General features: G+C 41.8%; 1 protein-coding gene across 2 annotated transcripts; it reads right to left on the reverse strand.

Annotated features, from left to right (window-relative positions):
- Positions 1-3,207: 3,207 nt before the first annotated feature.
- calb2a (calbindin 2a) lies at positions 3,208-27,105 on the reverse strand. 2 transcript variants are annotated; one of them, XM_088613827.1, is made up of 11 exons: positions 26,873-27,105; positions 14,281-14,357; positions 13,610-13,699; positions 11,610-11,690; positions 9,897-9,953; positions 8,291-8,368; positions 7,774-7,829; positions 7,442-7,481; positions 6,637-6,690; positions 4,204-4,275; positions 3,208-3,769 (listed from the first exon to the last, which is right to left on the reverse strand). In XM_088613827.1, exons 1-11 carry the CDS (start codon positions 26,961-26,963, stop codon positions 3,653-3,655), a joined length of 813 nt encoding a protein of 270 aa, XP_088469953.1. In that variant the 5' UTR covers positions 26,964-27,105; the 3' UTR covers positions 3,208-3,652. The 2 variants fall into 2 exon arrangements, with proteins under 2 accessions (XP_088469953.1, XP_088469952.1); XM_088613826.1 differs by having other exon boundaries at positions 3,208-3,772; positions 26,873-27,092.
- Between the last annotated feature and the right edge of the window lie 14 nt (positions 27,106-27,119).

Consider the following 27,119-nt stretch of genomic DNA (forward strand, 5'->3'; position numbering starts at 1 on the left):
TAAAAGCAAGATTATAGCAATCTGTGGAATTGCACAGCAAAAAAACCCTATCCTCTTGACACTTACTGTTCTAAGGGTAATTTGGCTACACCCTCCTAGTGCATTTCACAAAGCATCTATAACAAAATTGTATAAAAGCATCTAATTACAAACCCTGTTCAATGTAACACAAACATTTAACTATGAGAAATGAATGAACTGCTCACATAATAACAGAGCTGGTTTCCTGTAGCGTAGTGCTGGAATGGTAGAAAGTAGGTAAGGCATGCCTTGCCTGGCACTATGGCAACTAGCATTTAGAACTACAGCTTACAAAAAAAAATAGACCTTAGCTGCAGTAAAACTCTCTAGGATGTAAAATGAAAGGATTTCAGTGCACTGCAATATTCTTAAAACATCCTTATTGCAGCAAATCAACTTTGAGTGGAAAGAGTTTTTTCCCCATGAGGTGGGTTTGACTTTCCTGTTGTTGTCAACTCAAATCTAACACTTGGTTCATTATCGATGGTTGAACAGAAGGCTGAGTGCAGGCAGTAGATAAATTCAGCAGGAACGTGGAGTGAAACTCAGTCGACGACTTAGTTTTTTTTCACGGTTTTCGTGGTGGTAGTGTTGATATTGGGTAAGTAGTGTCACAGTGAGAACCTGAGAATCCTCCTAATTCACATAGTTATTAACCTTTATTCAAACCCACAGATCTACTGAAAATGTCAGAGAAAGGGTTTAATTTGGAAGACCTGCTTAAGACTTTAGATAATGTTTGAAAGCCCTGTTTGATGAGGAGTTTGATTTCATAAGGTTGTTGCAGATTATCCACCCTCATGAACGCCTGCTGGAATCTGAGATGTGGATTTTATTTTTACTCTCATGCTTTATTAGGAACACCAGCCCAACTTTCCTTTCTTTAATCTGCTGTAATTATATATCTTCAAAGTCTCTGTTCAAAGAAATGTTGCTTCCAAGTGGAATTTCTTTCGGTGTAGCCTTGTTTTTTCTTAATGTAACTAGCGTTTCCTGATGTCAAATAGTAGTACAGAAATGTTAACTTGTTTAGTACTCCCACCTTGTTTGCTCACTTGCACAAAAAGAAAGTGGGGAGTACCATATACTGTAGATCTACCATGTACTGTACATCTCTTTTCAAGTCCAGTTCTTTCAATATGTTGACTTGACATTGAAATACCTTACTCTTGTATAGTGCTTTTTTGTTTTTTATTTTAATAGCAAATTCTCATTGGTTCCCAAAGATCTTGACAAATGGCAATCTGCCACTGAAGTGGCACCCCCACCTGGGCGATTGTGAGGCAGCCATTCTGCAATACCGGGCAGGCGGAAGAGTGATGAATTCTTGACCAGTTGAACTAAGGAGGCGAGACTGTGCAAGGCCAGAGAGGAAATCAGATAGGACATCAAGGTTAACTGATCCTCTAATAGGACCTCTAATATTCAATTAGTCCGGTGAACTGTCATGCTCGGTACTGACCTGCATCACAGTGAGAGTACGTTTCTAGTTTAATTACACAACATCATGCTTCCATATGCCAAGAGCGTCTGGGGAAAAAAATATAAGAATATAATGTACCTGCTAAGTTTTCAGTCCTAAACTTAGATTCCTGTTTTCTTGCAGATTAACCTGCCCCTTTACTTATAAGGAAAATGTTTTTATTTTTTTATCTTTTAAATAAGACACACTGGAGAGCTGCGAGACTCTATATGAAGAAGAGGTTAAACACTGGGGGATACGTTCCTTTGCGCTGTTGAAATTAATTAGACTAAGCTTAGCATGGTGAATTTTGAATGTTTGAATGTTCCTCCAAGTTTTTGGCACTGTTTGTATCATGTTCTACATTACCATCTTATTATACTATCACAAAAGTATACTATAATAACTTTTTTAAGGGCAAGGTAACATCTCAAAAAGCCAAATGTCTGCTGTGTTTTTATTGCTCTGTCATTTCTAATGTAGCCAGCTGCTGCTTAGAAAAGCACTGTTCAAAATCATCTTTAAAAGCAATGAAAGCTTATGTTTTGCACAGTTTGTGCACACTGGTATTCTGCTAATGTTAGCTCACATCTTACTGTCATGGCTCAGATGTGATCGTAATTTGATGTTACAGATCAGTGATGGGAAAACTGATGTCCCTTGTTTGTTTAACACATTTTCTAACTGAGTTTTGATTTCTATTTTGCAGTTCTTTTCTGCAGCTGATAAAGATTTTGCTAGAAATTAAATTGCAATAGTAGGTCTGACCAAAGAAATATAATTTTGTTATAGGAGTAGGCAGGAGTTTTGTGAAACAATGTTTTTTTTTAAATTAAAGATGTACCTACTTGTTATTAATTAATAAGAACTCTTGCTAGCACAGCAATGCAAAAGGGGGAATTTGAGTGCTGAATTATTAATACTGCTTTTTAAAGCATCTGTACAAAATTGTACAATATGTTTTACTAGATATCAGAAGGCATGTTAATAAGATATAAATAAAAAACTCTTCAAAAACAAAAGCAATAAATGCAACAAACTCTGGAGTGAAAAATAATTAATGTTTCCTCAAATTCAATATTTCAGTTTGGATGTGTCTGCCTCTGGGTTTGGAGAAGCCCAGTCAGAGATGCATCCTGCTGTGTCATGTGGATCTCTGATGTCAGGTAGGACTCTTACATAACCTGTTCTTCAGCATTCAGGCTTAGAAAAGTGTAAAGCAGATGGTACCAAGGTCATCGTTAAAAATGCTACAAAAGCTGATTCTATAATCTAAAGACAAAGAAGAAGAAGCAGCACAATTCCGGTTCATTGCACTACTGGGATATGCATTGCCATATGCACTTCTTTACACAATGAGTGGCGGGAGCATGGAACAAGCTGTCTAGCTTTGGCAGATGGGTCAAATGGCTTCCTCTTGTCTGAAACCTTTCTTATCTTCTTAAGTTCCACCAATCAAATGGCCTCCTTTCATTGATGACCTTTCTGATGTTCTTTGAAGATCGGTGTGTTATGTTACATGTGGTTTAATAAAAGTGAGAATGACGTAATGTTTCATAAGAAGCACTTGATGTGGTAACTGTTCTGGACACTGGGTCTGAGATACTTTCTGCTCATTCTAATTCATAGCAGGGATGCCCAGCGCCCCTACACCCCCATCAGATACCCCCATCTTCCAGCAAAGGCTTTAGCACATGTGGGAAATGGAACCCGAACAAGCACTCTGATCTTAAGGTTTCTTTATTGTTGTTAACAGTGACATCCTTAATAAACAGTATTTGCCGAAAGAAACCAAAAACAAAAGAAAAACAAACAGTGATTCAGTGGTCAGCCAGAGAGAAGAATGAAGGATGGGAAAGAGGAGTGGATCCGAGGAAGACGTAGGAAATAGAGTTCAAACCAAGCAATCAAAATCTTATATTCGTATCGTTATTAGAATTAGCATTAATGTCATTATCAGCGTAATGTTTAAAGAAACGAGACGCAATTTTATTGTAGTGTCTCAGACAGTACAGCCTCTCTGCAATCAGGAAGTTTGGAAGGGGGGAGGTTGTGCTTTAAGTATACACTTGCTCAAAAAACGGATGAAAGGAGAGCCCAGCACATGCACCTGGTATTAAAACTAGGTAGGAGGTGGTCTGGGGTCAAGGGTCAGGGATAAGGTTTTGATTACAGCAGGGGCTCCCTGCACAGAACTATCTCCAGCTCCTTGCGATACAGCTTGCCGCCATCTGACAGAGACATGATGCTCTTTCTGTAGGTGGTCAGGTTTTGGATATCCATCTCCTTCTGCCCCACAGAGAAAAAGAAAGGGACGAGTTCAGCACAGGTTTATGTGATAAAGGGCATAATCTAGCTTCATACAGACCCTCTGCTCTCTGACCAGATCTCTGGCACTTCTGTAAGATGTCATTCCATCTCATCCATTCACACAACAAGAAGTCTGTAGGCTCAAACCAACAGAAACAAACTTTAAAACGGAGGCTTTTAGAAAATATTTTCCCATCAAAGGCCCATCGGCAAATACATAGTCATGCCTTAATTCATAAGGTTACTGTATCACCAGCTTTGACAAAGATACTTGCTTTATTCTTTATTCGTCATCCCTCAGTTCTCCATTAACTGGAGAATGGTGGTTCTCTCCCATGCTAAATATTTATTTCCTCTATTTCTAAAATGCAGTCTTTAAAACCATAATACGAGGCTGTGCCATTTCTCACCTTTTGATTCTTTTCATAGAGATCTTTGAGCAGAGCGTCCAGCTCCTGTTCGTCAATGTAGCCATTTCCATCCTGACCAGGAAGAGGGGAAAGTGGTTTACACTGCTGTTCACACACATGCACACAGGCTGATGCTAGAAAGCCAGGACATTCAGTCCTGCAGTAAAAAGGCTTGTTGTCAACAATTCTCTCTAGAGCCGTTATTGTGATCGGTTTCACTTCATATCATGGCAGAGAGGCAGCAATCTCCAGCACTAAGATCCTGAGTGAACTGCCTTTAACGCAGTTTCCTAAAAGGAGAAACAAGTTCTGTTTAATTTGATTCATGCATTGGTGGTTGGTTGACATGTTTTTAGTTGATCGGTCATCTACAGATGGGAGCCCTCTTGTGAAGTATAAAGTAGGGCAAGGGGAACCAGTTTTGTTTTTACAAACAATAGTAAAAGTTTTGACGCAGCCAGCCGATTAATTATACATGAGAGCATGATGTCACACCATGCGATGTGGAAGTAACTATGGCTTTGGAGAAGCTACCCGTGGGACACAACGTGCTGTCAAACTTCATCTGAGATGTTCTGTGCGTTTTAATTCTGGTGCATTCGAATCCACTTTTGCTGCAGTTGACCTGACATGCTGTTCTTTGATACTGGAATTGCTGCAGCTGCTTGTGATCCAGCTGGGGGGGTGGAACCGGCACTGGTGTGTGCCGCATTCATATGCTCCCTGATTACACCATGTGCCCAAGTCTCCTGGCTCATTTATAATTGAATGTTTGGTGCTGGGTGACCTCACAGTCTCTAGAAAGGCACGCAAAATGTTGTCCCAACTGCAGCAGGAGGAGTTTTTTCCCTCCATCAGTATAGATTTTAGAGAATTTCTTTTTTCTCTTCTATTCTAAGTAGTTAACAATAGTAATGATGGGTCCTACCAGCCCTTACTGAATGTGTACATCTGAGTAAAAGACTGGCCAAGCTTACTGTGCTTCCTGCAGTTTCATTACAGTACCACCATTTACTTTGTGCGCTACATCTAATAAATCATCTGTCTACCAGCTCTGTAATGGCATAGAACTGGCAACCAAGTCAACATGCTTAGTGTATGTGCAAGACATCAAGTTCAGGAGGCTTTTCAAATTGCAGTGTTTCCTCTGGCCAGTTTCACTTAATGGTTCCAAACGTTCCCAGCTGCATATTCTTCTCTGCAACTCTCGGGCTACAAGTAACAGATCTTTATCTCTATGTAGCAATTTATGACTTTACTTCATCAGTTACAGTATGTAAACTAATTTAAAAACATACTGTATATAAACTCCAGTCCTAATGAAAAACTAAAAATAAGAAACAGGGATTTGCTGTTATGTGAATTGCTAATCCTTTGAAGAGTATTGATTCTCACTGAATGCAGTTGCCATTAAATGTTGCTGATAGTTCAAGTGGATGCATGTTGCTGACAAGCTATTACAGCTGTTGTCTCTCGTGATCAGGGACCACACACCTTGAGGACTGAGGAACTTTGGAAAAGACCTCGCAGAGGGAGCCAGGTGCTACAGGACATGCAAATGCACATCATACACCTGGTAAGCAAAGGACACAATGCTTTGCATAGCTGACAGTCTGCACTGTGAGAGTGACTACTGTATGTGCTTTTCTCTTACCCCTCACGTGATGAATAATACATTCGTTTCATGTGCTTGAGCCTAGTTCAAGCAGTTTGCTCTTCTAGTACATTAATAATACATAGGACACAAATCGATGTTAAAGAAAAAGACTTCACCTCCAAACCTTTGCACCTTCTATTTAGACACATGAAACCCCAGCTCTCTTGTGCTCAGAGATTTGCAATGATGGAAAGAGTCCATACCACAGATGTGCTGGAAGAACCTTTACGGGACAATTGCTCATAGCTGGGTAATTATCAATTCATTAGATACATCATGATGAGAAGGGATAAAACAGTCATCTCATTATTATGAGATGATAATGATAATGAGGCTATACAGTAAGTAGTTCAGGTGGGTATTAGCATCAGCATGCGTAGGCTGCAAAGGAACAGGTTTATTCCATGCTGAAAAGAGAAGAAAAGAAAACAACGTTTCGGTGGTGGAGCCTTCTTCAGTTCTTCTTTGAAACCCATCTTTGACTTCTGTGAGTTTTCTTTGACACCTGAAGAAGGCTCCACAGCCGAAACATTGTTTATTTTCTTCTCTTTTCAGCATGGAAGTAACCTTTAGTTGTTCCTATACAGTAAATATTTATCATTTTGGAAATACGGCATGCCATCTTTTATGGAAAAAAGGGTATATATGTATGCAACCAACAACATTAATCTGCATTCTTTATGAACATCACACTCTCTTGTTTATAATTGTCTTACAGTCTGGATGAGCTATATTATAAGAGTTTTGTAATATGAATGTCAGCAGGTCAGACTTACCTTGTCATAGTAAGTGAATATTTGGTTGAACTGCTCTGCGTTTAACTTGACTCCCTGTTTTAAGAAGAAAACAGACTGAAGTTATGGAGAGTAGAGACTAAGGCATGTACAGTAGTTTGTGATGGGAACTCCCCGTCTGCCTGCAGACTGATTTCTCTTCCTAATAATCCTTCATCATAATCCTATCACTACGTGCTGTGAAAGGTGAAGAATAGCATTTTGTCAAGGCATTTGTATATTGGGCAATTAGAATTGCATCTGCTTGTTTCATTGAAATATACAGTATGCTACACTTCCAGAGAATAAATAATGGCACAAAGATAGCAGATGCTGATGACACAGGGGCTGTTTGCATGTTTCTAATGACAGAGAATTCTGTCCCTGTTGCTGTTGTCATGGTGCTTTAATCAGCAGTTTGTCATCGATCTGCGTGGAGTCTAATTCAAACAGTTATGACATGGAAGATTTTTTTTAGTTTTGGAAGCAATATATTGTTTGGTTATGTTTTGTCATTTATGCCAGTTCACTTAAGTGAAAACATGGCGTGACAAAAAACAATTAAAAGAGTTTTTTTTTTTTGCTTTGGAAGTTTTATACTGAAATGTATTACATAAACTGTTGCATTATACTTCAGCAGATTTGTATGTTTATATCTGGAGTAATATTTCAGAAATTAAATGTGGGTACAGCTGTACTGGCTATAATTGAATAAAAGGGATTAACTTTTTGTCTACTTTGAACACAATGTTACCAATAATAAGGAGTCTTTTAAAACACAGGTAAGAGAAATTTATGTTGTGTTGACCTGGAACTTCAGTAAGAAGTTTTCTTGCACTGGTAGTAGCCTGAAATGACAAAACAAAAGATTTTCAAACAATATTTCATTTTTGAACAATATTCATTTTATTTTCAACACTAATTTTTAAAATAATGCACAACATCCCTCAGATCTTTGACTTCAGGATTATTGAAACAAATGAAACCATTGAATGTAGTATCTTGTATTCCAGAGATTCAATATCATATTATGAGAAAACAGCCCACCAGTTCTTTTCATCTAAATTAATAATCCAGCATTTTATTCCGAAGGCAAGTGACGAGTCTGATGTCATTCTCGTACCCTAGACCGGCACCCACCTGGCCATTTCGGACAGTCCAAGCTTCCCATCTCCATTCAGGTCAAACATTTTAAGCTGCGGATAAGGAAAAGAGGGTTGGGAGTTTCCGAATTACTTATGTGAATAGACAGATCGAAGAATTGTATAGAAGTGACTGCAGAAGCTGAAAACTGACCAGAATTGCTGCAGGGACTGGAATGTTACAATTGCAGTGGAAAGTAATGGACAGACTTTAATTTGCACAAAAGATACGTTTCTTATTAAATGCACTTCAGATTGTGCCTTTAGGAGGGAATCGTGACTGATCAATTTCAGTTAACACGTCAGAAGGCTGCTTTCTCTCAGATTGTGAAACTTTAAAGAATAGATTTTCACACTTTTTATCACATTTACAGGTGTTGACTTTTTGATACCTCCCAAATTGCAATAATGCTTAGCCTATCTAACCCCTATGAGCAAGCAACCAAACCCTAGGACTCACATCAACTGGCAGGTCAGCGCCTACTGGGAAGGAATTCAATCTTGCAGCTACTTACTATTGTCTGTGTGTACTCTTGCAGCTTCTGATCATTGTAGTGTCTATTGGCCTTCTTTAACAGGTCTGAGAGAAAACCCTGTAAAAAGACATAAGGCTGTTGACTCAGCTCATACAGTGTGCTGATTCCTGGCGACCTGCAGTGCCTCTGTGCAGCACCACCTGGAAATGTGTGTTCGGTACAGAAGAGCCCAAAGGGAGTTTTTGGATGGTTTGCTTTGGCAACACTTTTCAAAGCAGGGATCTTAAACCTTAGGTCCTACAAGAACTGGTGCCTTCTATGTTTTGCTCCTACCCGAGTAGTTCCTAAATTAAGAAACAAAATTCATCGTCATGGCAATGCTGATTATCAAGAAGAAGAATGTCTTCTTGTAGAGAGTGCCCAGTTATGGTCCTGTAGGGCCATTATGTCTGCAGGCTTTCATTGCAAGACCACTCTACAGGAACTAAATCAGCTCGTTATGGTCTGAACTTGGAAAAATTCAACAGCCTTCAGGTGCAGATCTTCAGGTGCTGCTGTTTTAAAGAGACCTGGAAAACATGCTGATAGACTGGCCCTCTGGGACAAGGACTGGCCAGATTAATGGTTTTGGAATATTATTATTGATGGAATGGGCAGCGATATGAAAAGTCCGTATTACAAACACTACTATAGACACATTTTATTGGTGCAATTGTATTATCTGCCTGGTCCAATCTAATCTGCTTTAGCAAATCTAAACCACTCCATTTAATACTTCTTATCTATTGAGATCATTTTCCTAAATTTGAATGTTTCCGACAAGCTTTTTGCTGCTGCTGGGGGGATTTGTATATATTGTTGTTCAGGTAACAAGAATTATTTGCATGTATTTTCATCTCCCTTTGTCCCCCAGAAAATGCACAGGTCTGTCTGCCCATCTGAAAATGCAACCTAAAAAAATGTGTCCTTTAATGTGACCTACTCTTCCAAGCCCCCAGTTCCCTAATGCAAATTAAACATGAACTGGCTTGTCTCCCTCAATATTACAAATCGTGCAGTCCTGGCAATGGCTTGTGCCAGTTATTAGCACACCGTGTCTATCAGACTGCATGTGGCTTCATCTGCCTCGGTCTCAGAAACAGAGCTTTGCTCTCTCAACCCCTGGGTGCTGTTGCTGTAGGTTCAGGTTTTTCTGCAAACCATTGATGCATGGCTCGTTGCACCGCCAGTCAGGATGAGAAACAGGTGTGCGCTCCAAAAAAACGTCCAGTGGTGTGGTTTAATACGATGTTTAAGAGGCATACAAAAAAAGCCCGAGCATGTAGTCATTGTGGAAATGTGTTCCGAGATTTAGGGTCTCTGACAATCATCATTGAAGGAAAAGAGCCTGGGTGTAGGCTGGGAGATTGAGCAGTCAGAGACTGGTGAACATGCAGAACATACAGTAGTCGTGCGAAAGCCATGTTTCAGCAGGTAGTAAGACAGTAAGGAATCAATTAACTCCTCGGAATGCTTTCTTCTTTGTGTTGCTCATATGCCATAGATAAAGCAAGATGCACTGTGCTAAAGCTGTCATGCACGTAAGGCATGGCATGCTTCATGTTATCCAGTCAGCTCAGTGGCACTAAGACCCCTTAGTCCTTACCTTGAGCTCGTTGGCCTCAATGTATCCACTGCGGTCTGTGTCATACCTCCGCCATGCCTGCAAAGGAGAACTCACAGCAATCAGAGAGAACACTTCTCTATTCAAGCTCGAGTGCTAGTGAAGTCAATGCCTAGGAGACGAAGAGCCAGATGTGGAATGTATCTGAGTACAATCCAGTAATTTTTCCTTGCACAATTTTCACAACAGCCTCACACTTCATAAAGAAGCACTGCTGTCCATGTGTACTGTGTGCAAAGCCAAAAGGATAAACAGTGTGTGCATATTGTCATATGGAATATATTTTAAAAACTGTCTGCTGTAAATATACTGTACTACATGCTTGATTTATAATTTTGTTGCATTTTTCGTTTGTAATTCCGAGTTATAGCTGAGCAGACCAAATTCAGATGCTTTCCAGCAACTGTCTTGTGTAGGAGAGATGCACTTTTGGTATCTGTTTAGACTGGCCAAAGGCCATTCATAATGTATTTCTTATATCTTAAAATGGATCATCTTACTTTACACCCTGTCCTTGGAGAGGGTTGCCATGATCAGAGATGATTTAGAGGCTTGTCCCTTCTTTATTTGTGCACCATTAGAGACTTCCACACAGACAGCTGAACCTATGATCTAGTTATCACTGAAAGCCTGGGCATTTCACTTCGTATAAAAGAAGGTGCACAGTAGGACAATTAGTGTTAACCTTCTTTGTTCATCACAGCAGTTTATTCCTGCAGAGGGATATTGAAAGTGGCTTTGCGTAATGAAATCCTGCTTTTTGGAGATGTCAGTCAGGCATATGACATTAAATAATGGTACATACGCCCACAGATAAATGGGATAGTGCAAAGAGATTTAAAAAGACAGGCTTAAGCCTTTGGTGTACATTGCATTTTCATATGTTGACAACGGCTCCGGTTTGGCATCATTTTAAACACAATTGATCCAAACACTTTTTGCGGGTAATATACTGTACAAGCACAGGTAAACTATGAAACCCAAAAGCCTTGAAAATGTGAGACATATTTAAAATTGAAATTGAAAAGGGCTCTGTGACTCTTAAGTGGATTTATCTTTCCACAATAAAGCACACTCTCTTTCATTTTTTTATGCCAGTTAACATTAGACTAATGCCCATCCAACTGCACTTAATGCACACTGTAGGCCTAAGCTCATAGTTAAAGAGTTGATTAAACCAGATAAATCTATAACAGCCATACTGAGATGAGCCATGTTCCGACACTTCAGAAACGATTACTGTTGAAGGACTGGACACTGAACTGCACTAGAACAAAAAATGAGTGAGTGTTTGAACTACCAGTGTGGTCCAGGTCTGCTGCCTTCATGCCACAAAAGAGGTACACAGAGATAAGAAGGGCTCTTGTGATTGAGAGTTTATCTCTTGAGCAGTCCGTCTGTCTCAAAGAGTCAATGAAACCCTTGTTTGATGAGAAAATAAACTATACAAGCCAAGAATCGCATATTGGGTATTTGAGGGAAGCCAAGAAGGTAAATGTATTTTTCATTTTTTATTTAGTATAATCTCCCAGTGATGGGCTATATACAGTACACATGGATGGGTTTGGATGTTATACAAGAATATTAATTCAGGAACCCATTTTTCTGCTATGTGTCACATCACACCCCCGCCTCTCGGATACCATACACTTTTATTGCTTGACAGGAACAAATGTGGCATGCATGTTCACTCACCGCCATGAACTCGGTGCTGGAGCCCACAAACTCTCTGAAGCACAGCAGGAAGTTCTCTTCTGTGGGGAGGATCTGAGCCAGCTGGGGGAGGGGAGGTGAAAGAGGAAACGCTGAGCTGTCGTACGGCTGTCGCCCGCGGCTCAAGGAAACTGGCCTTTTCGCGAAGCCAGGACCTGTCCCCTCCCATCACGCAGGCGCGAGTGGCGGTGATGGACCCGCCCATCTTTCAAGCCCGCGAGAGCAACCGTTTTGCAGCACCATCGTCCTCGGTGTGATGACAGGCTGCATCTCGTCTTCAACCGTTTTGCAGCGCCAAACGGAGGGGACAGGTCTTGGCTTCTCGCCGAACGCTGGCATTTGCCAGTGATGAAAGCTACATTTTAGTTTTGCTGTCTGTTCCCTCTTCAGGGCTTGCAAAGATTACAGAAGGATGGCTCAGAAAAACGGAAGTCATCCGTCTGTCCCCTGTTGAGATCGCGCGTTCCCGTGGAGCCCTGAGACTCTGGCTGGCTGGGGGTTTACTGCCGCCTCCCCAGCGTTCCCAGTTAGCTCCCCGTACTGCGGCTGGATTAAACAGGCCCAGCCTGAGCAAGGTGAGGCACACAGAAGCGTGCCGCTCATGTATCCTGTCATGGCTGTCCGTGAAGAGATGTCACTGGCATGTTGATTTTCAGGGACGGTCTCTCTTTTTTTTTGCCTTATTCCCCTCACCCACCTTATTTCATCTCTATCCCATCCACCAGACCAGTGCTCTCTGGTTTTACAGGATCAGTCTGTCCGGCAGTCAAAGGAAAAAAAGCCATTTTTGGAGTTGGGAACCTGTCACAGGGTTTGGATTTTAAAGAAAAGAGACAGACTGGCTGAGTGTGGGGAGCCAGTTAATTTAATAACCTTTCATTTTGCACCTGGTGCGTCACCTTATGGAATCCTGCCTGATGTTATTGCTCTGTGGAAGTTCCAATGGGCTGCTTCTGGCCCTGAATGGAAATTTGCATCAAACAAACAGGTGCTGCTTGGAAACTGGAGGTTTTCTTTTTTGTGAAAGCCCACATCTGAGGCTTTTCCCTTGACCTGGCAGAGCTGCTGCTGCTGCTTTTGTACAAACATGTTCTATTTTTAAGAAGTGTTCTTCATTCCTCCATTCAACCTTTAAGTCTGAAAAGCCCGGGCAAAACCCGTTAAAATGAAAAAGGACAAGCGATCGAGCTGCTTGAAAGTTAATTTACAAGAGACGTTACTGCTGCTGTGTAGGTGGCGACGACAAACTGGGAGTGAAAGATGCGTTTGAGGAGAAACTTCCTGAGTGTCCAACACCTGCAGGCTTGAGCAGATCCATGATGCACTGCCATGTCTGACTAAGCTGTTTGTCAATTTAATTACATGGCAAATAAATATTACACTATTAATAGAGAGCGTTGACTCGCAGCTTAAGCAAGCGCTTTGTTTTATGGGAAAAATGCAGGTTCAAGACCAGACTAAACAGGCACAGTATTTTCTAGGTAAATCAAACCACATTCAATGGCATTAAACCTGTTTTGCATTGAAGAAATCATTAAAGATTAAGAGGCTGCTGCATGGAATGGGTACAATATCGTATATACTAAATGTAATAATCCCTAGGGATAAATGTTTGTGAAGAAGGAAACTTGTAAAAGATTATTGTGCAGGGTTTCCCTTAATCCATGTGAGCCTTGGAAACATATTTAAGCTCCACAAGGCATTTTTGATGATGTCTTGATGAGGAGATTGCTTTAGGAAGTATGAGACATTTAAAACGTTCTAAAGGATGCAGCATCTCTGTGCAATGTCTCTTTTATACTCGTTGGAGTAATTAAGATGTATTTCTTGCCAGTCAATGATACTTTTTCCCCAATTTGACATTATTATTAAGGTATAGGTAGCTTGGCACAAAGAGATTTAGTTTTCTTCCAGCTGTTCAAAATTCCTATTCTTCTTTGGATTTTCACCTTTCACCTTGATCCTAGCTCCTTAAATCTTACCTCTGACATCTCTATTTTTCCATCTGCGTTCTTGTCAAATTTTGCCATGAATTCTTTCATCTTTTCCGAGAAACTGGCATTTGGAGAATCCTGTGAAGCGATGGAAAATTGAATCATTAATGTTTAACAGGCACAGCTTTTAGGAGAGCAATTTACAAGGAAGGAAAAACTAGATGCAGCTTCATAGTTTTCATTTCGTGTTATTAACCCAGGGGTTGATGATAAAATCATAAAGATGTTACACGACTGCCCACTTTATAGGGTTTTATACATAGAGCTATTATAGACGGATTCACAAGTGAATGATGGGGATGTAGTTTTAAATATGGAGCTATAGGGGAAATGCAAGTTAAAGATCTTTCTAAAAATTCTTGCTTAGGTGATTGATAGGACAAACCTACCATTCCTACCATTGTCATAGTGGACTGGAATTACAGCAGATTTGCCACTAGTGACCACTAAAGGACCTATACATTTTATAAATAGTCACACTGGATGTTAACTGTTAATTGTTGGTTTATTGGTGAAGGGTGATGGCACCCCTGCTGCTCTTTAAAACTGAGGAAAAACCTTGCTACTTCAGTATTTGTTTCCCTGGCTAGTTTCTGATCCCTCGGAGGGCACCCTTTTTCAAAATGCTTCTTCTTCATCTTCATTCAGTGGAGACTCACCATTCCGGCTCCTCTTCTTGCATTTTCCAGTTCTTTGAAAAAATTCTCCAGCTCTTTTCCCTCGATGTACCCATTGCCTGAAGGAAAGATCATGAAACAAAGGATGATTAGGTGTGAAGGAACCAGGGTGTCATTTTCTCTTTATATTTTATTGGAGACAAATGAAACCACCCAGCAAAATGCAAGACGGGGTATATCTGGTTATCAAAGCTAGTATCCTGGCTTCTCTCAGGAAATGGCAGGATGAGATGCTCAAATCAATTTGTTATGAACAATCAGACTACCTTAATGGGTTTAAATTTTCAGAATTTGTAAATATTTCACTATACAGTCATATTGTCATCTCTGAGAGGATAGTGAGGTTATCAGTCTAAGACAAGCGAACATGTTACACATTTTGCTGAAAGGTTTCAGCACGTGTGCTGGCAGATCACTGCATGAATGTACATGCAGGGTTTTCTGTTTAAATCATTCCACAGACGTGGTGTGGAACAGACATGGTGCAGAGCCTGACAACAGCAATGGGAAACTGCTGCAGGCAGCCTGCCACACTCTTCCAGTACCTCCAGCCAGCTACATCACCACACTCTACAACCTCCAGCAGCAGGCGGCTCTCCTTGGTCAGATACATCTTGCAAATCAGAACACTGCTTGTGTTGAGAACCGAGTTCATTTTAGATATTGAGAGTGTATTGGAAGAAGAAACATTGTAATGTTCACTTAATTAAAAGGGGCTTATTTAAAGGTACTCTATGCAACGTACACAATTTCAAACAAACATCAGTAACACTGCATCCACTCAAAACACTTTCAGCAGACATAGACACACTGAACGCCATCTGCACGCATTTATCTGCTGTACTTTTCCCTCATCGTTACTAAGTTCCTGAGAAAGAAAGAGGTTCAGTAGGGATAGGTCAGCCTTATAAGCGAAGAGAAGATTAGAGATAAGATCACTTTATTGGTCATATACAATTTCTTGTATCAGGAATTTGTATTTATGCATACCCCAGCTTGCTCTCCATGAGACACAAACAACCATTTATACAGCGCTTGTGGAGCAGTTGGGGTGAAGGGCCTTGCTCAGTGGCCCAACGGAGTAGGATTCCTCTGCCGGCCGTGGGATACGAACCGGCAACCTCCCAGCCACAGGGGCAGATCCTGAGCCACAGAGCCACCGCACTGCCTAACATTGAATATGTAAGATCCCTTTTTTTTTTTGAATTTGCTTTAAAATCTGCATAATTTTGCGGAGTGGTAGGAATGTGGAGATCCATCCTCACGTTTACTGTGCAATAGGAAAATTAAATAGGAAGCCTTTTAGTGACGATGGAGAACAGCACCCTTGTTCCGTTCTTTGAGGTAACTATTCTCATATCTACTGATTGGCACCCTGCCATTCTTAACTTCTTAATTAAAACTCGGGAAGGCAGTGGCCCTCAGTGCACTCTGCGGCGGCTCACACCACCAGGAGGGCTGACTCTCAGCTCTGTCTTTCACTAATTGGAGCTGGTTTGCTGCCTGGCGCCTTTGAAGTTCATTTATTTGAAGAGACAAAAGGGAAATCTCTTGTTGACAGCCAGATCCTACTTTTAGAAAAAAAAAGGCACGTTCATTAATATTCTCAAAATTTCTCCCCGTCGTAGAAGTGGCTTTCAGATCTGCCGGTGAGTGTGTTGAAATAAATAAAGGCCTATTCCGATGTAGCCGCAGGAATGAGATTACCAGTTCTCTTTTCCTGTTGTTAACTGGTTGCAGAACTCTCTCATAGCAAAGGATGGGTTTTGCAATGGGGACAGTGCTTTCATCCTGGACAGCGAGTCAGAAATTAATGACATAGATTACATTGCTCTCTGCATTTTGAGATTTGCGCTTGTCAGAACTATGAGCAAGCCTTGTTGGCTTGTTATTATGTCTGCTCCTTTTGTTTCGTGTTTAGCATCACAAACACCACTCTCACTGTTCCTGCACATAAGTTCCTGAATCAATTATTTTCTTTCCTACAGTAACTCAGCTGCTTCTGTAGCTGTTTCCCATGCTGCTCTAGTGCCTGTACTCTCAGCCAAAGGCTGATTCTCGGAGGAAATTGGCTCCCCCTGTTTGGAAATGCACAACTGGCAGTCCTCAAGCATCGGACCAGGAATTTTGCCTTAACCCTCAGTCACTAATCAGTCATTTCTAAAAATAAGCAGTATGATTTTGCATCAGTGTGCATGACCTTTCATTTTTCCACTAGAAGTATTGGTAGATGCCACTTCAATTCCATGTTTAATTTACTGCTGCGTACGATAGCTGGCTTTACAATAATCTGCTTGGGGGATAATATGATAGCACAGTGACCTAGGGAATAATCATGATTTACTAAAGCATGGGGAAGTTGAAAGACTTTTTAAGTCCCAAAGGATAATGTTGACTTGTTACAGCTTGCATTTAAGATTTAGCTTGAAGGCTGTGGACAATGGATTGGATGTTGTAGGTTTTCCTGGTGATTTGAAAGATGCTACATATTTTCTAAATTCTTATTTTTCCAGCTTTTTCCAGCCGGAAGCACATGGCTGCCACACCCTTAGAGTTGCTATTTAGTCCATATGAGTCTTCCTCGAAAACACCTCTTTCGTTTGGAAAGAACAAGAGCCGGCCTATCATTCGGTGAAACAGCAAAGAAACAACTTAAAAATGCACACAGACATGGTAGGGCAGTGTTTCTCAATGGGTTATATTTCTCCAAGACTTCACACATTGTTTGCATCTTTTAGAATAATTTGTTATATGTGGAGAACAGCCTCTAATTGGTGTCCTTTGAATTCAGTGAGGCATGTTTGTAGTGCTCAGAGGCATTTAGGTTGTGCCTCTTTAAACTTTGTAATGCTTGACTAAGATTTTCCACACACTTTGAAACACCTAATCACATTCTCCTTTTATTTCTTTAAGGGTGCCCTAAGTCTCTTGTCAGCTTGTGTTGAATTGGCAAACACAGCACTCAAGTGTCTAACTTAATGTCCTTGTCTTTGGGGTAAATTCGCCTTTGGACCACAGTGACATTTTGAAGCATTGCACTGGGCAGTTATTCAGAAAGGGGGGTTTGGAATGAATCAGGAAACTGTTTTTTTTTAAAAAGACAGAAAATTATACATCTGATCAGACAAGCCCAGTTAGTTCAAATATTGCTATAAAGATTTGATTGTGCACAGAGTACACATTATGGATATGGTGGGTTAAAAACGCATTTAAGCTATTTTGAACTCTTTTGTACAGATCATACCTATGTGCTGAACTTTTCAGCATCTGATTGGGAGTACTCTTATGCAATAAAATCGAATGTAGTAGATAATATTTAAGAACTGTTTAATACATTAATACACTTCCATCGTATGGTGTAGTTATAGTACCTACTGTACAGTATTAGATGAAGAAAGAAAAGCTAAAATGCAAGCATTGCCAGATGTCTTGAATAATATGTCTGGTTATCACCAATTTGATCAAAATAAGTACTCAGTGTATTTTCCTTGGTTTCAGGTGGCTGGATGTTTTTAATGCCAACACCCATTTCTTCCGAGATCCTGTAGACAAGTGAGTTTGTAGAGGCAGGATGAGAGGACTGGAGAAATTGCTTGACCTTGGCTCTGATTAGTTTTCCTAAACACACAGGAAATTTTTTCCTGTCCAAGTTTGTTAGTCAAATTCCCATCTGTCTCCCATCCTAAACAATCCACTTTGATTTAAGCAAATTATTAGACAAAAGAGGCGCAAATCTTTCTCTGAAGGTGTGGGCTGCTGACAACACATGCTGGTGATTTTCCACATCCAGTAGAAGCAGCAGATCGTGTGTGTGTGTGAGAGATCAGGGATCCCTCCTTCACCTCTGAGTTTAATCAGGTCAGTATTCCTACTCGCCCAACTTCTTTCTAAATGTTCTGAATTGCAAATTTTGATTGCAACAGAATCTCTTAATATAACAGTTCAGTTTCCAAAACGTTGTCTTAAGGCCTTCTTCATGATTTTCAAAGCTGGGAACTGGTATTTCCTAGTGAGCTGCTGGAACCCTGTTGTAAGTCAGCTTGCCTCCTACCCATAATGCCGAACTGCTCTAGATGTCCTCTGGCTCCAGGGAAACCTTGCACGTGCAATGGCTGTTTGACATTAGCGTTACCACCTTAAGGCTCGATCTCATCAGATCTCAGACGCAAAGCAAGACCAGTCAGCTGGCAGTAGTAGGATGGGAGACCTCTGTGTCCAGCCATGTTACTGCTGTAAGTGGTGTTGGCAGACCAGTAGGTGGCACACTTCTCTCTGAACCAGATTTTCCAAACTGTCCCTGGAGCAGCCAAGCCTAGTTGGGTCTCATCAGTTAGTCTGAGTGGGGTTTTAGCTCTGGGGTCCTGGCTAAATTCTACACTGGGCTTGAACAAGCCAACCTCCCTAAAGCTTCCCTATAACTCAATTGGTAAAGCAGTTTCTCACATCCTCCTTATCTGCCACAAAGCAGTCCTGCTTGTGCCCCAGTGCTGCCAGTGTTGCCCAGGTGGGGCTGTACTACAGTGGTGGACGTGAATGCCCTTCTACTTGGGAAGCTCTCTGGCGTCCTTTGGGATGACAAGTGCTAGACAAATGCAAGACATTCATTATTATTATATTGAGAAATGTAATCTTTTTTCATTAAATACCACTGTTGATGCTGTCTATAGTATTCACTCTTCACCATTTCTTCTGTTGCAATCCATTTTCTCCAGAGCACTGTGAAGCAAACTGAGACACTGTTTTAAGGGCGGGAGAAATGACATGAAATATTTAAATACTGGACATTTCGTTTTGTCGGAAACAGAGATTCACTTTCATTCCAGCGTTCACTCCGGTGCTCCTTTCCCGGGGGCACGCTCGCTGATCCGAGCGAGAGTTAACATTTCAGACCACAAACTCCGAGCGTTGCCTCTTCCCACTAATTGCTGTGGCTTTTCTTTTTGCACGTAGGAGACGAAGCCACAGGCACTGAGAAAGGCGTCTACAGCAGGTGGCTGGGAATTAAGACTGCTTGCTACAGCAAATGAAAGGCTTTGCCTGAAACATTGCAAATTAGGAGCAAAACACCCAGAGGCAGTCCGAAAGGGAAACAGACAACGGAAAAAGGAAGAATACTCTATTTCTTGGGATCAAGCATTAAAAACTGCTGTAGACTGCCAAGCATATGATATGATGCTGTGCATATATGTTGAGGGAATGCACCGGGGGTGATATAACTTTGATCATAGTATAGGTTTTCCAAGGTTTGCACTGGGAGAAGAGTTTTCTTTTTTTTTCTCCCCTAAAGGGATTTAATCTGCTGATTTGCTGGAACTTATTAAAAAAGATAACAGCTGTTAATTAAAAGATGCTTGCAAGCATACTAAATACCCTGACCTGGGTCTGGAGCTTTAGCTGAGTAGAGCACACTCTTATGAAAAAAGACAGGATCCGACTATCGGAATCACACGGTAACTCATCCCTCACCTGCAGGCGGTTATTAGTTTATTAGTCGTTTTTTTCTGAACGCTGTATATTACTTCAAAGTCAGAGGAGTGGGAAGAGGGGTGATGTCAATGAGCTGTAGGACTCCTTGTATTTTTTTAATGAAATATCACCATCTGCAGGGTCACAGGAGGGTCAGTAGTGAATTAAAATCTCCAGCACGTATACTGTAGATTATACAGAATTAAACCTCGAAAACCTTAATTTTGTAAATCTGGGCTTGCTTTTCCGGTGGGGCTTCCTAGCTGTGGACCACATGAAGGTCTTACAATCTGCCTTATGGTACATAATGAGAAAAGTGGAGGGAAATATTAGTTCTTATTCTAGCTATGGATAAAATTCATTTGAAGGGCTGTGGTGCCTCTGAGCAGCTTAGACAAGGCCATAGGCGCCAGGATGCAGAGTATCAACACATCGCAGAACACCCAGAATGCCACGCGATGAAGTGTGGTGTTTCAGTTTCAGTATTCAGCTCAGAGAAGTAGGCTCATACTGATTAGGCCAGGTCAGAGATACACATCACATGGCCTATAATGCCAGAAACAACAATAAATGGAATTTTCTGCTTATTATACTTGCTGATGACAGACTGTTTTAAGAAAAAGAAAGCTGAGGTTTTTGAGGGGGATCTGTAAGAACATGAGGCTGTGGGCAGCAGAAACGAGACGAATCCAGGACAGACAATTGCGTTTCCTTAGCTAGAAATTATTTTAAACACAAAAACGTACTCAAAAACCAGGTGCAGGAGTGGAGGAGAAAATAACGGACATACAGTAGAAGCAGTCTGGAAAGTTGCTCGTCTGGGAGCGGGACGGCGCACTGCGAATCTCGCCCGCTAGAGGGCGCTGAGGCACACGGCGCTCCGCCGCCTCGCACACGGCGCCGAGGGGAGGGGCAAGACAGCTGCGTACAGCCGGTTACACTTCTGTCCCTGTTCGGCTCTCCTCCCTTCGGGGTGATCAGTGATCAGTGCCCCGTTCTTTCTTATTATTAAGAAATTCTTATTATTATCTCTTATTATTCACGCCCGTTTGCAGGGTGCAAACAGCAGGGCAGAGCAGTGTAGCGAGTCTCCCGGTGCGCAGGCTGCAATGTCGGAGGGCACCGGACCGCCCGCCCGCCCAGACCCTCTCCTGCTGTTTGCACAGCCGGGTTCAGCTTCGCCCCTCGCCACACACGAGGCGCTGAGGCGCACCTGAGTGAGCTCACCGCTGAGACCCCAGCAACCCTTGGCTTTGCTGGAGCAAGAGGAAAGGGAAACCAAAGACAGGGGGTCGGTCAGAGTACGTGTCGTCAGTTTCAAAAGAACTAATGAACAACTTGTATCATGATTCATCTGCAAGGGGGATCGCTATTACTTCTGGTGCTACTGGGCTTTTGGATCTTCGCTGTTCACCAGGCAGAGTAGGACCAGACAGGCTTCTTGCTCTGTAACCACACAGGGAATATTTCAAGTGTCGTGCAGTGTTTGTGTGTCTCTCATAGTGCTGCTCATAGACAGGAGTTGGACAGCTGGAAGACAGGTAATTCAAGCCCTGTTGGGAGTATACAGTGGCCTGGCAGCTTAACATTAGACGCCTTGACACATACCCAGAGAAGAATTAAAAAGGCAACAAATACTCTTCAGTTCCGGTGTTCATTGTCAGGTTTTCAATGCCTGTCAGTACGCATGTAACACAGGACACCTATCTGGGCTGCTGGTGCAGGTGTGATACGGCTCGCTCATGAAACATTTAGCATGGATCTGAAAGAGGAAGTGATTGTGTTTCCGATCCGAACAGACGGTGATATTGAGTAGGCAAGGCGTGCTGGGGGGGAATTAAGTGATAATGGCATGCCCCTCAGTTTTTCTGTCTGGCAAATGTCAGATCAGAAACAACACAGCAAAAGCACAATTGCTTCCTCTACCAGACTGAAGTAATTAAAGATTGAGCCTTATCTCATCTGCATTACAAATACTGTATATATGACTAGATATATACTGCTCTATTGTGTCACGGCACTGTATATGGTCTGCTAGGACTTTATTCTTTAATGTAGTCATAGCTAACCCTGTAGAAACCTCATGTAAATGAATATTCCTCCTTCTATGCTGTCCAGAGATTCTGGCACGTAATCGTCTATTCTGACATCAAAGTGTCATATGTGTCCATGAAATTAAACGAATACAAGGTTTAAAAAAGTATGTCAAGAAGAGAGAACCATAATTTAGTGTTGAACTCATTCTCCGCACAATACATATTTTTACACTAAACTCCTATTAATGAATACATACAGCAAAAAAAAAATATTTTGGATTTGGTTTTTCATTTATTGGGGGGGAATATTAAAGTTTCATGAAATCTAAACTCACTTCCAACACATTCACTCCTAATCTGATTATATCAAAAGATTGTCATCTGGATTAAACTCGTCATTGTATTTTTTTTCTAATCCAAAACTACCGCAGTCTCACAGTGCCCTTTGGCCAAAATTAATCTGGGCCAGCAATTCTGCAAGTTGATTGGTCTGTATCCATTAAGACAAAAATAAAACAAATTCTTTTGAGCTGCTGCACATCTGGTGCCATGACAGCTCGTTACGTAATGCATCTTTTAAACAAAATCTGCAGTTAACAGCAAATCCCTGGCTAATACACACACACACTCACAAAAGACTCGGAAAGCTTTTAAAGCTAGTCATATTTCTGGGGGTTTGCCAAGTGGTTATTGAGCATTCTGAAAGGCTTTTATAGGTTGTGTGCGAAATATTCACACTGGGCAGCAGCGATTCATTTATTTATAACCAGGCAGTAGTTAGCACAGGCTATCAAAAGGAAAAACCGCATTCATCAGCCCTCGAAGTACCTTGTGGTGGTTCAGTGAAGCACTAAGTGCGACTCTTTTGCGTGCGCAGAGCTGCTTCGTTTCCGAGTTATCGGTTCCGTCTTTTGCTCTTAACACTGTCGAATTAATGTCCGTGATGTGTTCGCCTCCTTTTCATATTGACTTCTGCTGGAGGGATGTGGCAGTCCATGTGGGCACTGAGAAACGAACTCCCAAACTGCTCTGTAAGGTTTACTCACAGTTGGTCGCCTGCTGCTTTGATCTGTGGTGCCTTAAAGGAAACGAAGACATTCTCCATTTCATGTTTGACTAAACCCCTTGCTGACGACGCCCTGAATACGTGAAGAAGACTTCTTTATATCGCATGAAAATCTCTCGTTTTCCTGCTGCTTTGAAATGAGAGGACATACAGTATGATCTACTGTGGAGGAAAGCTGAAATGACCGTGTCTAGATTCAGGCTCAGAATAAGTGAAAGAAAGCGGTAGGGCCTTCCGCTGTGTTGAAGTTACAGGTGTTTATTTCTCTGTCCTTCTCCCTTGCCTCAGACGTGCAGACCAGCCGTGTCTCCAGCGTGAATAAACATGCTTGGCAGACGGACATGGGTCTGGGTGCCTCGTCAGCCCACCATCTGGGAACCCCTGTTTATGGGGAGCTCATCTGCAAGATGCTGGGACTGCAAGAACATGGTAGCGCAGCACGGAAATAGATCTGATTTTTTTAAAATCCGTTTTCAGTTACAAGTTTAAATAATCATACTGGGGGGGTGTAGGAGCACTTAAACAAAAGCAGACCTGGCAGCCCTGTCATGCTTACGGCACTTTGTATTCCCACAAGAGGTACCCCCTGCACCGTACATGTTCAAAACTATTGATGTACCAGCAAAAAGGGAACATACTGTAGACTGTCCAGTCTTTACATGCAGGGTGGTTCTTTAGGAACAAATGCAATGCATCTAGGCATCCTAGCTAACACACTGCATTGGAACATTTCCAGATGTTGCTGGAAGGTTGTGTTTTTAATGTGCTAGAAGCGTATTGCCAATGTTACTGGCAGTTTGGCTGTCAGGCATTCAGAAACAACACTGCAGCCACATTACAAAAACATAAGCCATTTGTGTTGTGGATAAAGGCCGTTTGCCTTGAGATGTTTTATACCTGTTAATAAGATGCTGGCTGTAACCAAGTCCCAAGCTCACAAGTTAGCGTTGCAACAGCATTGCGTTGTTCTAGTTTGACTGTGACAACATTCTAGAAAACAATTGGGAAACATGCCCTGGGGGTGGTACATCTTCACTGCCACCTCAGTTCTAAGCTGCACGTGTGTTTGGTTTTGCTACGGCATTGTTTGGTTACCCCTGATTAGATTTCTTTCTGCAAAACATTGGTCTCTTCAAAGAAAAGAGAACTTCTGACTTTTTCTACTTCGTTTGTGCTGTCCCAGAAATGGATTACTTATATTCATTGTGTTCAGAAGGTGGGGATATGATCAGTACTGTTAACTATTACACCTCATACAGTTGTTAAGGAGCAATGTAACTTGCATGGAAAGGTTTATATTACATGGCTTTTTCTATATAAGAAAATGTTATATATAAGCTGCAGGCTATATAACAAGGCTTTTTGTGAATGGCACTTGGTGAGATGTATAATAATCTCCCACCTGCCTAGACATGTTACCAAAAGCTCGGTTTTACAAAGGATTCCTATGACCTGGAAATGTACAGGTCATACATGCATGTATATAGGATGGAGGTACATCTGTACAACCTGATCAGTCCTTATAACCACCGCTAAGCAAAGAGCTACCTGCTGACCACAACCAAGGTTTCAACCAGAAAACTGTCCCTTGTGGGAAAAAAAGGCTGACATACAGTAAGGACTCAAAAGACTGTAGCTGCTAGTGTCTTATAAAGGATCTTGTTCACCAGCGTTGGTTGATGGATAGTCACATTACCTTTTCTGCAGAGACTGCTATATAAGGACATATGTATTGTTAAAAGCCAAGTATTTATTTTGTTGACACCTTTATCTAAAGCACCTTTTGTGCCCACTGATCCAGGTGGTTATTTTACTGGAACTGACATATCTTTCTCAATGGTACTGTACAACAGGAGTGTTTTGCTAAAGATTGGAACCCACAACCTTCCAGGCTGGAATCCAGAGACTGTCCCTCTGCACCACACTGTATTAACAAATGCATTTAAGCAAAGCATGACAGGTGAAGTTACCACCTGGGACGTGAAGTTCAGTCAATAAGATGTCCCTCATTTTTTGCAGACATTAAAAAGCATTGCAAATGTCAGCCTGTCTCCAGAAGCCTGCGGTGTCACTAAACACCTCATGTACCCCATTGCAGCACACCTACTGCTGGTGTTTCTCCTGCAGCCTGTAGAGTGAAATGTAGAGCTGAGCTCTGACTCTCAGTGAATATTATTCAAGCAGTGTTTGAGCCTGTCTAAGTAAAGACGTCCACTTCAAGACTCAAAATGAATTCAGATCTCCCAGTTTCACGCCGAAATGAAAGACCACAACTTCGAAACCAAAGCCATACAGTACTATGATGACCCAGGACCCAAGATCCTGATGGTTTGGTCAGTATCGATCCTAGGGCGCTATTCATAAGTGTACAGATGTCAGTCCTGGTGTTGCTGCTGAATTCCACTCAGGGCTGGAACATATCAATTAAAGATCAAAAGGTTCAAATAGTGAAGCGGTTTCTCACTCCCTCACCCGATCTGCTGTGTCGTTGGGCTGCTGGCACAAGGTGGCTCCTCTGTGTCACCAGGTGGGGCTGCACATTGGAGGGAGATGAAGTGTTCCCTCCTGTATGTACTGTAAGTAGTTTTGGGATCCTTTGGGATGTTTATGTGTAATCTGAAGTGATTGATGCAGCCAAGTGTGACAAGGAAGGCTTTTAAAAAACGGTGCCCAGTGGATGTATGCATGGGTCAGTATGTGCTGTGGCTGTGTAAGGAGGAACAGTGGTTTAAGTAATTGTTCCAGATTTGCACTAAGTATTGTAGTCTCCAGCTGCAAGGCTGTAGCTGTCTGCAATCACGATCAAGATGTACTCATCAAACGAGTCAGAAAAACAGGTGTTGGGTTTTTCTTTTATAGGAACTCGCTTAATAGAAAGGGGGCAGCTCGAGTCTCAATCTACCGTTTGATGAAGTGCGCACCTCGTCAGCAGATGCAAGAAAACCCATCTTTGGATTCATCGGTTTAATCAGAAATCCCAAGTTAAAACTTGGGTCGCTTTTCAGAGACCTTTTCGGTATACAGCACGAACAGACTTCTTCAAGTCTTCTCAAAAGATGCCTTCGATTTGCGAGATTTTTCTTTGAACCGTAGTTCTTAAAGATGTCAGTGTGATTGTAGTGAAATAAAAAAGCACCTGCACTTTCAGCAGACTGGTCATCAGACTTTTGAGCTGTATTGCTCTCTCGCACTGTTTCAGCCTCAAGTTATTTAGACCTGACTGCAGCGCAGGTATTAAAAGCTAGATGTTTGTAAGCGGACTAGCGCTGGGCAGTTTTCTTTCAATCTGCCAATCGCTTGGACCGTGTGGAGCTCCCGAGCTCAGAATAGAGGAGCAATGATTCGTAATCATTACTGTTGTAATGTGCTACAGACCTATTGGAGGTTCGCCTGACATACCTTTTAAAAAAATGCACAACCGAGGTACTAGATATTCATTTAAAATGGTTCAAAGACAGGCACGTTTACAAAAACTTTTACAAGATGAATGTGAATTAAGTCCCCCCTCCCACACACAATTATACCAAATTCAGTTTTCTTTTTTAGAGCGGGGTAGAGTGTATTCTGAAAAATGCTGTGTAACGTGTAGCATCCTGCACTATAACTCTGGGCAATTCGTATTCAGAATAAGTTCCCTTTCGATAACTACTGTACGTCCGGCTTGTAGTACAGGGTTATCAACAAAATCTAGATAACTTAATTGCAATTATTATTAATACTATAACTTAAACCCATCTAACTGCACATGCAAATATTGTTCCACCCAGAGGTCTAGAGGTGTCGTTAACCCCAGTAACGAAAATTCCAAGTTTTGTTTCCAGCTCTCACGCGGTTTTCCTTTAATCTCATCAATTAAAAAGCGTCACTGCACAGAGAGCTCGCATCACCTCGAAACACACAGGAATTTAAAGCAATAACCCCCATTCCTTCAAACTGGTAGTCACACACACGCGCACTCACAAAAAAAATGACCTAAAACGTTTTTTTTTTGAGCATCCTTACTGACCGTCGGCATCAAAGTGTTTCCAGATGTCCAGAAACTGGGAAGCGGTCAGCTCTGCCAGATGCAGGTAAGGAGGTTGCGCTTTGTTGGCCATGCTTATGTTTCTCAGCTCAAAATCCCGAGCGAACTTTTTCCAATCAGATCCCCTTTCTCACTGTCACCAGCGCGGGCTCAGGCAGGGCTTTTAAACCCCCCAGAGCGCCTGCAGTTCCCGCATGATCCCGCGAGGGGGCGCCCCGGACCCAGCATC

Source organism: Lepisosteus platostomus, chromosome 20 (genome assembly GCF_059453375.1).
Source record: "Lepisosteus platostomus isolate fLepPlt1 chromosome 20, fLepPlt1.hap1, whole genome shotgun sequence".
Lineage (NCBI taxonomy): Eukaryota > Metazoa > Chordata > Actinopteri > Semionotiformes > Lepisosteidae > Lepisosteus > Lepisosteus platostomus.

Excerpts from the sequence above, each read along its gene's own strand:
- calb2a (XM_088613826.1), bottom strand. The coding sequence starts at position 26,963 with ATGGCCAACAAAGCGCAACCTCCTTACCTGCATCTGGCAGAGCTGACC. Across the intron at positions 9,954-11,609 it reads CCAGCACCGAGTTCATGGCG|GCATGGCGGAGGTATGACAC; the intron begins GTGAGTGAACAT and ends TCTCCTTTGCAG. Across the intron at positions 7,482-7,773 it reads GGACTGTCCGAAATGGCCAG|GCTACTACCAGTGCAAGAAA; the intron begins GTGGGTGCCGGT and ends TTGTCATTTCAG.